The sequence below is a fragment of the Tilletiaria anomala genome, assembly GCF_000711695.1.
Source record: "Tilletiaria anomala UBC 951 chromosome Unknown K437scaffold_125, whole genome shotgun sequence".
Classification (NCBI taxonomy): domain Eukaryota; kingdom Fungi; phylum Basidiomycota; class Exobasidiomycetes; order Georgefischeriales; family Tilletiariaceae; genus Tilletiaria; species Tilletiaria anomala.
The window spans coordinates 504-15,188 of NW_013546897.1; the positions used below are offsets into that span (position 1 = coordinate 504).

The 14,685-nt window shown below is 54.6% G+C and overlaps 7 protein-coding genes across 7 annotated transcripts; 3 read left to right on the top strand and 4 right to left on the bottom strand.

Moving 5' to 3' along the window:
• Positions 1–306: 306 nt before the first annotated feature.
• On the bottom strand, positions 307–1,166 carry K437DRAFT_259539 (uncharacterized protein; the record flags this gene model as incomplete). Its single annotated transcript, XM_013385123.1, has 1 exon — positions 307–1,166. A coding segment is annotated over exon 1 (301 nt), but the record flags the coding sequence as incomplete, so codon positions are not given.
• On the bottom strand, positions 1,127–3,030 carry K437DRAFT_240305 (uncharacterized protein). Its single transcript, XM_013385124.1, has 5 exons — positions 2,145–3,030; positions 1,837–2,072; positions 1,466–1,772; positions 1,295–1,377; positions 1,127–1,218 (listed from the first exon to the last, which is right to left on the bottom strand). The coding sequence occupies exons 1-5, from the start codon at positions 2,920–2,922 to the stop codon at positions 1,156–1,158; spliced, it is 1,467 nt and encodes a 488-aa protein (XP_013240578.1). The 5' UTR covers positions 2,923–3,030; the 3' UTR covers positions 1,127–1,155.
• A 196-nt stretch (positions 3,031–3,226) lies between these two features.
• On the top strand, positions 3,227–5,404 carry K437DRAFT_259542 (general substrate transporter). The gene is made up of 6 exons (XM_013385125.1): positions 3,227–3,871; positions 3,940–3,988; positions 4,051–4,601; positions 4,672–4,857; positions 4,920–4,959; positions 5,040–5,404. The coding sequence occupies exons 1-6, from the start codon at positions 3,396–3,398 to the stop codon at positions 5,292–5,294; spliced, it is 1,557 nt and encodes a 518-aa protein (XP_013240579.1). The 5' UTR covers positions 3,227–3,395; the 3' UTR covers positions 5,295–5,404.
• A 1,056-nt stretch (positions 5,405–6,460) lies between these two features.
• K437DRAFT_270677 (uncharacterized protein) lies at positions 6,461–7,469 on the top strand (the record flags this gene model as incomplete). Its single annotated transcript, XM_013385126.1, has 2 exons — positions 6,461–6,888; positions 6,956–7,469. 2 exons carry the CDS (start codon positions 6,461–6,463, stop codon positions 7,467–7,469), a joined length of 942 nt encoding a protein of 313 aa, XP_013240580.1.
• Positions 7,470–7,804: 335 nt separating this feature from the next.
• Positions 7,805–8,752, bottom strand: K437DRAFT_259546 (peptidyl-tRNA hydrolase II). Its single transcript, XM_013385127.1, has 2 exons — positions 8,516–8,752; positions 7,805–8,440 (listed from the first exon to the last, which is right to left on the bottom strand). The coding sequence occupies exon 2, from the start codon at positions 8,266–8,268 to the stop codon at positions 7,888–7,890; it is 381 nt and encodes a 126-aa protein (XP_013240581.1). The 5' UTR covers positions 8,269–8,440; positions 8,516–8,752; the 3' UTR covers positions 7,805–7,887.
• A 398-nt stretch (positions 8,753–9,150) lies between these two features.
• On the top strand, positions 9,151–13,227 carry K437DRAFT_259547 (cora-domain-containing protein). Its single transcript, XM_013385128.1, has 7 exons — positions 9,151–9,619; positions 9,703–11,768; positions 11,850–12,253; positions 12,338–12,511; positions 12,586–12,673; positions 12,742–12,819; positions 12,897–13,227. The coding sequence occupies exons 1-7, from the start codon at positions 9,466–9,468 to the stop codon at positions 13,017–13,019; spliced, it is 3,087 nt and encodes a 1,028-aa protein (XP_013240582.1). The 5' UTR covers positions 9,151–9,465; the 3' UTR covers positions 13,020–13,227.
• On the bottom strand, positions 13,148–14,647 carry K437DRAFT_259548 (uncharacterized protein). Its single transcript, XM_013385129.1, has one exon. It carries the CDS (start codon positions 14,278–14,280, stop codon positions 13,312–13,314), a length of 969 nt encoding a protein of 322 aa, XP_013240583.1. The 5' UTR covers positions 14,281–14,647; the 3' UTR covers positions 13,148–13,311.
• Positions 14,648–14,685: the final 38 nt, after the last annotated feature.

The following is a 14,685-nucleotide window of genomic DNA, read 5'->3' on the forward strand; positions in this document are numbered from 1 at the left end:
TTCGATTGCAACTGCGAGATGGATCCCGACACTTCCCCAATGCCTTCCATCCTCCGCGCGCGCCCTTTGTGCTGCAGTATGACAGAAGCGGAAGGTGGCTTGCGAAGCACAATGCAAAAACAGTGCGCCCGTGCTGGTCCCCGTCCGTATCCTTCCGAGCTGCCCACTGCCTACACTCGCCCCATGCTGCTGCGCTGTGCGAACTGCTCTAGCCTTGAGCCGTGTGGACCTGAACTGACTCCACGCTGTCGAACGTGGCCGGAAAGGACGGGGAGGGAGTGCCCCCGCAGAATGAAGGCTCTGCAATGGTTCTGCTGCCAGCCAGCAGTACCGCTGCACCCCACAGGTCCCAGCAGCACAGGAATAGCATCAGGATTCTTCAGCTGAGCTTCTGCCGCCTTCGAACTAACTTCAACAACAGTCAACAACGACGGGCAGGCGGAGTCTTCGACACATCGACACTCGACGTGTCGTCAAGCCCTATCATTCGTCAAGCTCAAGCAAGAGGAAAGGCTCAGACTGACCTTGACTTGGATATATCAGATCGACCTCCGCCATCTCCAGTCGTGGTTTCGGCTTAGTGTCTGCTCGGCCAATTATTATTCGTTCCGCGAGCTCACGACACCATTGGATAGCGTTCGATCAGCTATATTAACTCGTCACCAAGAGCACCAGTGTGGCTGGACCGAATTCCGGGGTCCAAGCTGTTGGCGACGAATGTAGAGCTGATCAAAGCGCTATCCAGTGGTATAATAGTCAGCTTGCGAAACGAATAACAATTGGCCGAGCAGGTGGGCCGACATAGGCAGGGTAGGTGATCGGGTCCGGGGTTCCGAGCTTCCCTTGCGGAGGCCAGTGGGCAGGAGTCGAGCAACTTGACGCCTTTCCCAAGGACAGGGAGACCAGTTCGAATTCTTGACGACAGCAGACACACAAAGACACAGTTTTGCATCTTCGAAGTCCTCTTATGTAACTCATTGGTCACCAGGCGGGGTGTGCAGTTGCGTTGGCCCGCCACCGTGCGGACCGTGTCCGCGAGACCAGGCTTTCTTTTCACAGCACAACAGAACAACACGCGCTGCTCGACGCATCTTGTGCCTGAGCTTGCCTGGCACACGCATGGAATCTCCTGGAATACCTGATGATTAAATTACATTAGACCTCAGAAGTTTCTTTGCTAGCGCTTGAACGGCCAGTCATTCGCCCATTGACGTAGTCCTGCAAGACAAGGTTCATGGGGAATGAGCGCGGTCCCATGCTTTTCAAAGATGCTGAATGAAGTGCAAATGCTCACCTGGCCAATGACACTTAATGCTACCTCCAGCACGTCAGTGAGGCCTTGTTCAACCCATGCATTTTGTTCGAAAGGGACCTCAACTGCGGGTGTGCGAAAAAGGCAAGCAACGTGTCAGCGCACACATGTCTTGCAACGTGTTTTGCTCTTCGCAGAGTGAGCCCAACTGACGCCATGTCTGCGGCACCGCCTGGCTGATTGTCTGATGGTCTAATCCATTTGACGGGTCCTTGAGCAGTATGATAAAGTAGAGATATTTGCTCAACGACCTACCCCACGGCAGCGGCGCTACGCATGGCTGGATGCGGACGTACACCGGGCACGTCGTGATCGGCAGTGCCACACTGTTGGACGACGAGGTCTTCGCACTCGCGTCCGCTGGTTGAGCAGCCTTCTCTGCCTCTTTGCCCTTTGCGTTTTGCGATGATGAGGCAGAGGAAGAAAAGGATGATGCTTTGATGAGCTGCTCGACATTCACCTATGCGAAGAGATCGTCAGTGTTGGCGACGAGACTGCCAACCCAAACGGCGGATGCGACGTACCTCTGCGACCTTGACAGCCTCCTCGAATCCCTCGACCGCATTGATGTCCCTCTCGACATCTGCATCAGCAGGTTTTGCGCTTGCGCTCGGCGTCGATGACGTGGCGGGTGCCTCGGACTTTGGCGGCTTGTTGACCACTAATTGCTGCTCTGTTGAGGAATCGCCGGCGTGCTGCTCCATTACGCGAGTCAACGTGCGGAAGACCACTTCGGAGATGCCGTCGTAGCCGATCATATCTGGTACCAATACAACTCAATCAGTCAAACGCAATGTTCATGCTGTTTCACAAGCCTAGGATGCGAACGCACCGTGTGATAGAGTGACCTGGATGATCTCGTGTGCAGCGATTGGCGGGGCGACAGCATTGATGATGTCCGTCCAGCCTTTGCGGCCGACTTGCGTCAGATCTGCGCCGATTTTTTCCAAGCCAGTCTCTTGCAGCAAGCCTCGCATATTCTGCGCAAATCCCCAGCCCTTGGCACTCAGCTCTTTGGCCTGCTCGGAATTCGCGCGCTTTTCCAGCTCTGCTCGTGCATTGTCCGCGAGCTTTGTTGCTTGAGTCCACACGCTTCCCCATGCTCCCCAGGCACCAGCATTACCACCTGCACCAGCGCCTGCGGGAGCTGATGAGGTGGCACCCGTCACGGCTTCGGCGGCTGAGTCAGGCTGGATGGCAGCTGGATCTAGGTCTGCAGACGCCCCTGTCCCCGATGCAGTCGATGTGTCTTGGGTTAACCTTGATTTGGAGAGGCCAGTTTCACTCGTGGTCCGGCTCAGAGAGGTAGTCTTGCTCGGTGTCCCCCCTCTCGAGCTAGCCCCCCGACTGAGCGGCCTCCGCTGCACTAACGAGTCCAAGTCGTCCAGCAAGCTTTGCGCGTCCGGATGCTCACCAGACTTCTTCCCAGTGGATGCCGTTGGTGCGACAGTCGCTGTGGCAGCCTCGCTGCTGGACCGAGCAGCCGTATCGGTTTGCGAAGAAGAAGAGGACAGCGGAGCCAGCGAGTCAAGGTCGGATAGGAGCTTCTCCACGTCGTCTTTGCCTTTTCTAGCACCTGCGGCAGTGCGGACCGAGACCTTCGGCGACATTGCTACCGATGCCTTTGCTGGAGCTTTCCAAGCAATTAATACACTAGCAGCAATGGCAGATGATGCGTATGCAACACCGGCAGGCTGGACTCGGGTATCAGATGGATGGGCGCCTGTCAAAGATTGAAGGGAGTAAAAGGCCGAGTTAATTAACGATGACGAAACGTCTGACCCAAAAGCTGTGTTCTTGTGCCACTCTGCAGTACCTTGGGACAACAGCATGCAGCGTGTGATCGGTGACGCGCCGACGCACCACATGCAAGACCCTGTTGCTGCCTGCAATCGCCATCGTCACGTCTCGAGTCGCACAGACTCGCCCCCTTAAGACTGTTGTATCGGTTCATCTCTGGTCACACTGAGTACGCAGGCCTTACCGTCTTACCCCCTGATATAATCTTCAAAAGGGCCGTGACATTAAGACCCACTGGCGAGCGTAGCCCGTGGTCCAGTTTCCCCTCCAAGGCGTCTTCACCATGGCGAACAGCCCAGCCGTGGCCGATCGTGGCCGTGGCACTACTCCGGTCAGGCTGACAGCATTTTTTTATTGGATGGTCATTTTCATCATCCTCTCTGCGTTTCAATACGGCTGGGGCATCGCTGAGCTGAATGTGTTGCAAGATGCTCTTACTTGTAAGGAAGACAACTTAACTCATGAATCAACATCCAAGGGTACGCCGGGGAATGACTGCATCGGTCTCACAGAGACGCAGTTCGGCTATGTCACGGCTCTTTTCACCGTCGGAGGTTTTCTCAGCTCGCTTTCGCTCTCAACCATCGCACAGCGCCTGCAATTTGGGCAGAGGATATCAATTTTTCTGGCTGCGCTCTTCAATACGACAGGCGGCGCCATCATTTCCATGTCGGCAGGGTTCGTGTCCGCGGGTGTTGGAAGGTTCGTCATGGGCCTCGGTGCTGGTATCGCAGTTGTCTGCGTTCCAATCTATCTGAGGTGAGCTGTACAAGCGTTTCGAGCGCCATTCATCCAAACTGACGGCTTGCCCATCGACGTGCAACCAGCGATATTTCTCCACCTGCATTAAAAGGATCTGTTGGCGTCCTCAATCAAGTGGGCCAGTGCGAGCAAAAACGGTCCGCATAGCACAGAAGTTGACATCGCATTCTTGACAGCTTGGAATTGTGTTGGGCATTTTTGCAGCCCAGGTTACTGGCTCACTCTTGACCTCTCCCGGGCACTCAATATCGTGGCGGTGGACACCAGGCATCAGTGCGGTAATTTCAGCCGCACAGCTTGTCTGCGGCATGCTGTTCGCTCTCGAAAGCCCACGCTGGGAGGAGGAGAAAAATGGCGACGCAGGGAAACAGCGTGCTCAGCGTATCTGTGCCAAGCTCTGGTCCTCGACTGGCGCAGCGGCGCAGTCCAGGCACTCGAGTGCTAATGAAGAGACCGAAGCGCTTCTGCAGGACCGATCTCACTTTCAGTCGCCGCACATGCCTTCCACACATGAAACGAGTTTTGCAGATCTATTGAAAGATTCAGAGATCCGACCGGGCATGGTGTTGATCGCATTCACCCAGCTAGGGCAACAGCTGAGTGGCGTCAACGCTGTGCTCTACTACAGCACTGGCATTCTCGGGAGCTTGCTCAAGGATGATAACGGGGCACGAGCCAGTGCAAGGTGGATGGGAGTGGGAATCACCGTTGTTAATGCGGTTATGACGTGCGTACCATAGGTTTCACGCATCGTCATTGGTGACACTGACAACTGGCTTTCATTATCCTGCCCGCAGTTTCCCTCCCATTTTCTTGATCCCTGAGCACCGCTTCGGTCGCAAGAATCTCTTACTCCTCTCGTCCGGAACGATGGTGCTATCAAGTCTGGTGCTCGGCCTAAGTTTGCAACTTGGATGGTCAGACATTCTAAGCGCAGCGTGCCTCTTGCTTTTCGTGATGGGTTTCTCCGTTGGTCTTGGACCGTGAGTGTACGCGCATGAGGTTGGTCTGAATACACAAGTTGACCCGTGGTACCGATTTGCAGGGTGCCATTCCTCATCTTGCCTGAGCTAGTACCTGCTAGGGTGAGTCACGTTATCTTTACGCTTCACTGAAGGCCAGCTTTGCTTCGATGCTGACATCGCACGCCACCTGCTGCTCACAGGCCATGTCGCACGCGTCGTCTGTCGGCCTGGCGCTCAACTGGGTTGCAAACATCGTCCTCGCATCATCATTCTTGCCACTGCGATACTTCTTTGCGAGCATCGACGGTGGACGCGGGGGGAGCATTTTCTGGGTCTTCACCGTCGTCAACACGCTCACTTTCTTCGTCGTCCTCAAAAAATATCGGTATTCGGGCGATGAAATGCGTCGACTAACGTCCGCCGGCGATGGCACAGCCCCAGCCGAACTGAATTGAGCGAGGAAAGGCGTCACAAAGTGTCCTATCTTTGTAGATTGAGCGAGCCCTTGTACTTGTAAACGACGTAACATGCATCTGTACTTGTAAGCACGCTCTGCGATAGAGATGGAAAGTGAATGTCTTTGCCGCAGTCGTTTCGTGCACCACGTATTGGTTAGCCCCGCCGGAGTCACAATGATGCTGAAGCCAATATTTCAGCTTGGTGAAGCAGGAGTCAAAACCAATATTCAACAAGGTATGCCATTTCCCTCATCGTGTCTCAATCAAACATGAATTCAGAGTGTGCTCTTGACGATAAATCCCCCGAGCTTAACATGAACCCCGAGGAATGGGCGGCCCAGCAAAGGCTCAAAGAATTAGCAGACCGCGTCGGTTGGAGCGGCTCGATCAGGGGCTCCAAATGGCCAGTCTCCCACCCGACGAATCGATGATGCAGCCAGATCCGGGTTGTCGACCGCCTCCAGACCGCCTTCAGCCTCCCGGCATTCCGGTCGTGACTCCAACAAAATCCTTTGATAAAGGCAGCAGCAGCATGTATGAACTCGTCTAGCAAGTCTCACGTTGCAGTCTCAATTCACATCTCTCGTTTGTTTTGAGAAAGCCAAGCGGCTGCACGCGTCCTGGCTGACGCGTCACTCTACATTCTGTGGTTTGCCGCAATTGTTCCGTTTCTTTCCTGTGCCCTCATGCCCTCACCATAAGTGCTTTGATGGGTTGGGTTCCGCGCCACTTGTTGCTACTTGAAGCGTGGATCTGCCGCTCCTCGTTAGGCAAAACGCCAAATGCCCTTTTGGACGAGGCCAAGCAAGTTGGATGAACCATCCTTCCTTCAAGGCACTTTTTGTATCTATGAAAACACCCAAGCAGGCCAACCCCGCCCACATCTCCTCCCACCTTTCGCGCGCTCATCGGTTGTCGCCTTCGAGACACCGCTTGAATCCCATCCGCAGCCCCGGACAGCTCTTGTAACAGCGTGCGCTACGAGATATCGCGCTGTCTACCCCTTCCGCTCACTCGTTATCCTGTTCATTCCAGCCAGAAGTGTCTGGTAGCAAACGAATCCAGATACAAGGATCCCAGCTGCCTGATAAGGGAAACGACTACCGAGCACACCTACCACTTTCAAGATGCGGCTCCTCCATTTAGGGCTCTGGCTAGCAGCAATGTCCTCCTCTCTTGTTGCTGCACAGGTCGGGCCCTTGTCTAATACAGATCCTAATATCCCGGCGGATACTACATCAACTTGCGCCAACACCATAATATCGTTGAACAAAGACGATGACAGCAAAGCATGCATTAGCCGGCTCGCGGGCGTAGTGAAAGGCTATATGACTGCAAGCAATGCACCAGGTACAACAGAAGCAGCGAACGCGAATGCGCTCAAGGCAGCGCTCAATGCCCTCTGTGCACCTGGCGCAGGCTGTGACGCGGGAATGTTGAAGGGAAAGCTCAAGGCGTTTTCGGATACATGCATGACAGACCTGGTAGCACAGTCGCAATACGTCATGGGAATCTACGACCAGCTGTACCTCCTGAGTCCCTTTCTGCAAGCGTTGTGCACGAAGGATACCTCGGGAGAATACTGCATTAAGTGAGCTTGGTTCAAGATTTTGGCTGCATAGGCCGAGCTGACTGGTACAATGCTTCTACATGCTTAGCACCCTTTCGCAAAATGGAAATGCGAAGAGCACAACGTCATCAAGGCGCAGCGTCGCAGGTGACATGAAGGATCACAGCGAGCCTCCTCAGCAAGTGTGGCGATCGATCGACAGTACTACTCATGAAAAGCGACAGGGAACAGAACCAAGCTCAGGCGATGCATCTCAGACTTCAGACAATATCCCGTTCCTATTCATCCAGCCCACTTCGCCCAAGTCCATCCTCTGCGGCACGTGCACACAGAAAATTCTTGCTGCTTACATCAATTTTGAGACAGCTTCACCGTATGCTATTGGTCTGAAAAATAGCCCCAACTTGAACAGCCAGTCGGCACTGTACAAGGCAGGCAAGGAGACGTGCGGCGACACGTGGGCCAGAAGTGTCAACCAGCTCGCAGGTACGACAGCGTTTGCGGATGTCAGCGCTGCGCATCACGGCAGCGGAGATGCCGGATCCATGCTTCACGTCGCTCTCGTTGGCGCCTCGGTCTCCTTGGCCGCTCTACTTCTATGATCACGAGTAAGGTCCGCCGGTCGACTCGGCTCAACCACTGAGTCCTGGCTTGCGATATTTCTTTCTTCAACCGGCGGCTGGAAACACCGGTCATTATTCATTGTTCTATCAGTAACGCCCTTCGATCGAATTCCATACCCCATCTTAGCTCGGCGTATCTCCTGGTTCTTCGATTCCTTGTCTTCGCTCGTCACCTTCCTTATCTACCCGACGCTCTCTTGAAGTGGATATCACATCTCAAGACCCAAGAAGAATAAATGTATAGTTGAAACTTGAGCTTCGCTTATGACTGGATTTTCAAGGTGCTTCAGCGGCTCAAATTTCATCTTCTCTCCCGTGAAAATGCAATGAATGGATGGATATCTAACTATCCTACAGGGTTCATACGATTATCGTATGTGTTTTATTGAAAGGCAGTTCAGAGCAGCTTGAGATGCCCGGTAATTTGGTCGACAAGTTTGACGGGTCCTGGTCCAATCCCAAGCACTGTCCTTGACCCAGCGGCGATCTGCGTCCTGCCAGCGTCGAGGATGCTCCTTGCGCAGAGTCCTGCGCTTTTCGCCCGTCTCTCCAGAGCAAGCATTTCTTCTTCGGTGCTGATCTTCAACGCGACTTTGGTCTGACCGTAGCGCTCCCAATGCTGCAGGAGAGACGGATTCTGCTTCTGCATTGCCTTGTAACATGCCAAGGTCGCGTGCGAACATTGCGCGGCGATCTTGCCCTTGTCCATCTTGAGATCGGTGCGCACGACAAGTACGAGCTTGCATTCTTCCAGTATCCCGGCGCGCAGCCGATTCATGGCAACTTTGTCGTCGTCAATGATGTCCTCTGCTCCGTCTTCGTCTTCGGAGTCAGATGCTTCGGCGGCACGGCGAGAGGCTTTCGCCTTGTAGGAAAACAAGCTGTAACCGGTGCCGAGGTAGAAGCCGATGATCGTAGAGGAAATGCCCAGCGCTAAAAATGCAGGTACTGTCTCCCAGGGGAATGAAGTCAGAACCAAATGCCAGATCGCACGCTGTAGTAGGACATCAGGATGAGGACACACCATTACTGTCGGCGTGAGGCCATAAGCTAGAGGCCATTGCGCATCACGCCCGATGCTGCGGTGAATACCCTCGTCGGCAGCCTCAGTCGCGTGGGCACAGCGAATGCCTTTTGATTCTTGTGAACAGAAGCGCTGCGTTGAAATCTCTCACCATTGACTGGGAATTGGGAAAGTGGTCGCATGCATAAAGTCGCACAAAAAGGAATTTGAAAGTGAGCGCAGTGAGTGCACTCATATTACTCATGAACGGTGCATGACGAGCACTTCAGCCAGGTTGTTGTGCAAGTAACAAACACCCTCGTTTTTGAGAAAATTCGGTGACAAGCCATTCCGGTCAGTTTGTGTTCGCCTCCAGGAGATCTCCTCGAAGCTTGCCCTTTCTTCCATTACTGACCCTGAATTCTAGCAATTCTATGTAAAGAAAACCGCATCTTTCGAGCTAATCAAGTATTTCCAGATCTAGACGCCACGAATGCCACAGATTATGCCTGAGTTTTTTTTTTCGCTGCGTCTTTTCCCCATGCATACCGTGATACGGCATGTCGATCAGACGGCACCCACGACGCAGCCTTGAAAGCCACTTTATTACACATGAAGTGGCACCCAGTCAAGCACATGTCTACATGGTAAGTGCAAACGGAGTCACTGTTGGGGCTCAAAATGTTCGATTCAGCAGCTCGCTAACGGATACGTCAAAGGTGAACAGCTGGAAAGAGTCAAAGTCAACTGCCTTCATCTGCGGACACCTTGCAAGAGGGGCCGTTCGTTCCGACCCCCTCGAGAGGTCTCGCCGTGTTTGTCTGGGGTCGACCCCTCAAGCCTCCCAGCAACAGCGCAGCTCGAATCGCTGAGACGGACCTGCTAATTCTCAGATCGGACACCACCGCTGACTACTTTGTTGAACAAGCGTCGAGACACGAGACGTGAGGCTACCGCTGAATACAAGTCAGCATGTCCTCTCCCCAGCACAGTGGCCGACTCGAGACGCGAAACTCGTCTCCGCAGCCCCATGACGAGAGAAAGCAACACCACCAGCTGGAACAAGACCTAGATGCGGCGAGGCAAATGAGCAGGGTTCGGCAGAGCAGCTTCTCCCACCATCCAGGTAAGCTGTCGCGCTCAATGCTTTCCAAAGCCTTTCCTTCCGAAAAGCTATTTATTGCCGCTCTCTCTTCACAATACACCTAGGTTCAGTATCGCCACCACGAGCGTCTCCCATTGTCTCACGCTGTGCCGAGCCCGATCCATTTTTCGAAGACCGAATGCCGGTCGCGGGATCGCCATTGAATGTCCGGCAGCGTAACGACAGCTTGAGCGGTGCTGCTGCCTCCCCTCTCGCGCTTAGCTCCTCCATAGTCCCCATTTCCGCAAGCCAGCAGCGTACCTCGCCCGCCGTTGCTCGTTTCTATCAGCACCATGGACGAAGAGGTTCCAATGCCAGCGTGAACAGCGAGAGTCACTTCATCGATCACCGACACCAGCAGCACTCACTCGGTGCCAACGCCAACTACAATATGGGCCGCAGCTACAGGGGCCCTGCCAGCATGCGACCGCTAGGCACACTGATAGGCCGGCCAGAAAGGGTTGGCGACGAGTCGACAGCTATGGACGACGGGGACACATCATCCCGGGCCGTAGCAGATGGCGATCGCTTCCATGCTGGCCCGACGCCGGCGAGTCCATCGCAGATGCTCGATATGGGGTCTGGACAAGGAGCGGGGGCAGCAGCCGGCCGCAATGATGGCGCCTCGCCACGCACACTTTCGCGACGTGCTTCCATGGTCGAAGATGATGTGTGTTTCCCCCTTCCCGCGCGATCGCCTCACGCCGAGCATCATCCCCACCCAAGCGAGCTATACGGGGGGTATGCCGATGATTACATGGACGATCATGACGCTCCGCACCATGCGGCTGAGAGTGGCGTAGAGCTGCCACCAGGCTATCCTTACACCTTCGATCTGCAGGCGCTAGAGGACTTTGCTGGTGAGGAGCGAGCGCGAGCGGAAGCCTCCACGAGCCAGGGAAAGATTGGCGCTGGCGGACTTCGGCACCGCGCGGGAGGCGCAGCGCGTAATTCCAGACAGCTCAGCATTGCCAGCGCTGCAGCATATGGCATATCTCCCGAGTCGGACGATGCAACTTTCTACTCCCGCCGGCCTCGCAAATACACACCAGACGAGGCGGCGGCCGCTCGCGGCATTGTCGGCGGATTGTCGGCCGGGACGAGCAAGTACCAGCGAAAACTTGCGCTATTTGAATCGCACGCTGGAAGTGCCGATCCGCCTAGTATCCCAGGTGTGCCGCGCACGGGTGATCGCTCGACCACTGGAGGCGAGTGGGCGATCGGCAACATTATGGGATCAGGCGCCCTGCTCGAAGAGGAACGCAGGAAAGTGAGTCGCTCGGATGTCAAGACGCCGTTGCTCAAGGACACAGATCACGCGCCGGCTTATGACGGCACATATGGCGAACTCAAAGATGAAGCAGCCGGTAAGCTACGCGGCCACTCTTCGGGAATTTTTAGCCCCAGTGGGGGCGGCGGTCCCAGCGGCACCGGGAGGGATATGTCCGAGAAGGATAAGCCATACCGCTTCACTTTCTACTCGAATGCACTTTCTTCGACCATTCATGCCAGGCATCTCTTTGAGCTGCCGGCGCCAGACCAGACATTCGAGGATCTACTGCGTGGACGCCCACCACGCGATGCTTCAGAAGAAGCCGAGGAGGGCAACGACCGAACGAAAGAATATCAGAGTCAAAGCCAGAGTCAAAGTCATAGTCGGCCTCCCAGCCAAGCAGGCATGAATGCAGCGCACAGCGCGTCGCGCATCGCACCCCTCGTTAGCAACGCAGGTGCCGGCGCACAAGGACGGGTCGAGGGGGTGACGGCTCCGCCGACACGGACTGGCACCCCGTTAGTGGGAGATGGAAATGGCGGATTTGGACGAGCTCAATCGCCCTTCCCTGGTGGACTGTCTGCAGCAAAGATAGCGATGCAGAACTCGGCTTTGACAACTGCGACGAGTGGACAGCCTAGTGGGAGCTGTACCGGCAATGGGCACAGCGACACCACTGCCACGAATCAAGGCAACGGAAATGGTAATGGCAAGGGAGCACACAACGGCAAAGTTGCTCCGGAGCTGGCCAAGACGTTACCAGGCGGACAGATTATGATGGATAATGACCCGGAGGCAAACACATGGTGGCTGGACGTGCTGTGTCCGACTGATCAAGAGATGAAGCTGCTTGCAAGGGTGAATATGCGACATGTGAAATGACATTACTGCTGCACAGTGGCTGACCTCGATGCCCTGGTCCCTTTTTTTCCTTTACAGGTCTTTGGTATCCACCCCTTGACTACAGAGGATATCCTAATGGAAGAGACGCGCGAGAAGATCGAACTTTTCCGCAACTATTACCTTGTCTGCTTCCGCTCCTTCGATCAAGACCCTTACAGCCCAACCTACTTGGAGCCGCTGAATATGTACATCATCGTCTTCCGCGAGGGCACGCTTTCCTTCCATTTCAAGGCGACACCGCATCCGCAAAATGTCCGCAGACGCATCAAGCAGCTTAAAGACTACATCAATGTCACGAGCGACTGGATCTCGTACGCCCTCATTGACGACATCACCGATGCGTTTGGACCGCTCATCCAAAACATTGAGTACGAAGTTGACTCTATCGATGAGTTGGTGCTGATCCTGCGCGAGGCAGAACAGAGTGACATGCTGCGAAGGTGTGTACCTGCTATGGCGCCCTGCTTACAGAATGCGAAGTGAATATGCTGACGGCGATGCTTTTCTTGCAAATTTACCGCCAGAATCGGTACTTGCCGCAAGAAGGTCATGGGCTTGTTGCGTCTGATGGGCAACAAGGCAGATGTCGTCAAAGGTCTTGCCAAACGTTGCAATGAGAATTGGTCCGTCGCGCCTAAGTCAGATATTGGCCTCTACCTTTCCGACATTCAAGATCACTTGATCACCATGACCCAAAAGTGAGGGCGCGGTCCTTGGGGTGCCAGGAAGCTTACAGAGGCATTAACTCGTTGCTTTTCGTTCTTCCTATCAGCCTGAACCATTACGAAAAGATTCTCAGTCGCTCGCATTCAAACTATCTTGCGCAAATTTCGATTGAGATGACAGATGCAAACAATGAGGTGTGTGCCAACGCGCCCTTTGCAGTCTTCAGCTTCCAGGTGCTTATACCTGCTCTCTTTGAAACCAGATTAATGACGTCTTGAGCAAGCTGACTGCGCTGGGTACGGTCATAGTACCGCTAAATGTCATCACTGGTCTCTGGGGTGTGAGTGACGAGCAATACCTTTTCTCTTCCTGAGCGCCACGCTCGCAGCTGACTTTTTGACGTTTCGTCGATCACAGATGAACGTCAATGTCCCCGGTCAAGATGTCACAAACCTTTACTGGTTTGGTGGGATTGTTTCTGTCATGGTGGTCATTGCCGTGTCGGGCTACTTTGCCGCCATCCGATATCTAAAGCGTTGATGTCCTTCATCGCTACCTCCGCTCGGAGGAAACTTTCCTTTGCCACTTGCCTCGCCTCGCCGGGGAGTTCGTTCGAGTTCTACTCGATCTCATTCGCTTCGGTGGCACATAGATTCCTGAGACCTGGCAGCATACCTGTACATTCCTCATGAATGCGCTGAGTGTGATTATTGTACATAGATGCTGAAGGAAATGAAACCTGATGGCACCATCTGGACCTCCACACTTTGGTTGCTTTCCCGGGGAGTGCACGATGGTCTCGAGCGCGTGGGGTGTTGTCGCCACATACCCTTCAAGCCGCATGGACCAGCCAAAATTCCGGGAAGCCTTTGCTCTCCGGGTCATTCGTCTTGCCCGGTTCGACTGATCCGTCGCTAGTGCACCATATCCGCCTGAGTCGTACATTAGCGTGAACATGAATGTATGCGATGCTTTTGAACCCTTCGATCCGCTTACACTGCCCTTGAACGTCCTGCTGTGTATGAGATGATATATGCTCCTGTGCGGCATGCTGTAATGACGAATTGTTGAACAGCTTAATGAGACGGTGTAAGGGCAAGCTCATGACAGACCAAGCGGTGAGCGCGGTCGGATCTTTGGCTGGTGAAGTTGGCAGGTCGAGAGGAAGATGCAGTAGGGGGCTCCCAGTCATGTCTGAGCTTGTATTCCGCACTGGAAGATAGAGGCTCGCGTCGCGCTGGAAAGTGCTCGCTCGTATGCGAGCCAATTGCCCCCGTGCGTCACGCACGCCGACCTCAAGACTTAACGGTCGGGCGCGGCCACCGATGCCGTCCAGAGGTGCAAGGTGAAGATGCAAGAAGGGCAGACCTTCAAGCGCCATCTCCGTTTGTGCCACTGTAGCTCCAGCCTCGGGTGAGAATGTGGGCGCGCCAGAAGAGCCTAGAGGCGGACATCGCAGCATAGTGGCCTTGATATTCGGACTCTGGAGGTGAAGAACGGTTTCTGAAAGTCGCCTGCCCGGCCGGCTGCTTGCGTGGAAGATAGGCCCATCAGCACCCGGTAAGGTCACTTGGCCTTTTCCAGATTGGCTACACAGCTTGAATCGGCGTACGTCACGAGCGAGCCGAGTCGGATCATTCTCAGCACTGTCCAACTGCTGGTCAGTGTCATCGTACAGGAAGACAGCGCCGCTGTCTTCGGGAAGCGCACGGTCGGCATGGACGCTGAACAAAGTGAGCGGCGCGGAGGACGTGGACGTGAAGAGGGTCAGAGGAGATGGGGGCTTTGCTCCATTGAACATCTAGTCTGTCCCAAGTCGAGCGTCGCATCAACCCTCTTCTAGAAGCTGATGTACACACATCAATAGAAAGAGCATGGTGGTTTCGATCACACAACAGCGGTGACTTGGCTGATGGTTATAGGTGGTTGGCCGTATGGTCTGCTGGGGGCAATCAGCTGGCGGGCTTGTCCAGCCGGCTTTGCAAGCGACCCGCCGTTACCGGCCTTTGCGGTCGGCAGCACTGAACGAGTCTCTTTTAACCCACCTTCAAGCACTCGTCATTACCACGTCCATCTCTCTGGAACATCCCCCCGGGGATCCAGTACCCCCCGGCAACAAGTCAGGTCCATTGGCCATCGCTGACTCCCCTCCTTTTCACTTTCCCTCTGCACACACCGATACCATGCAGCCCGAAAGCGACTGGCA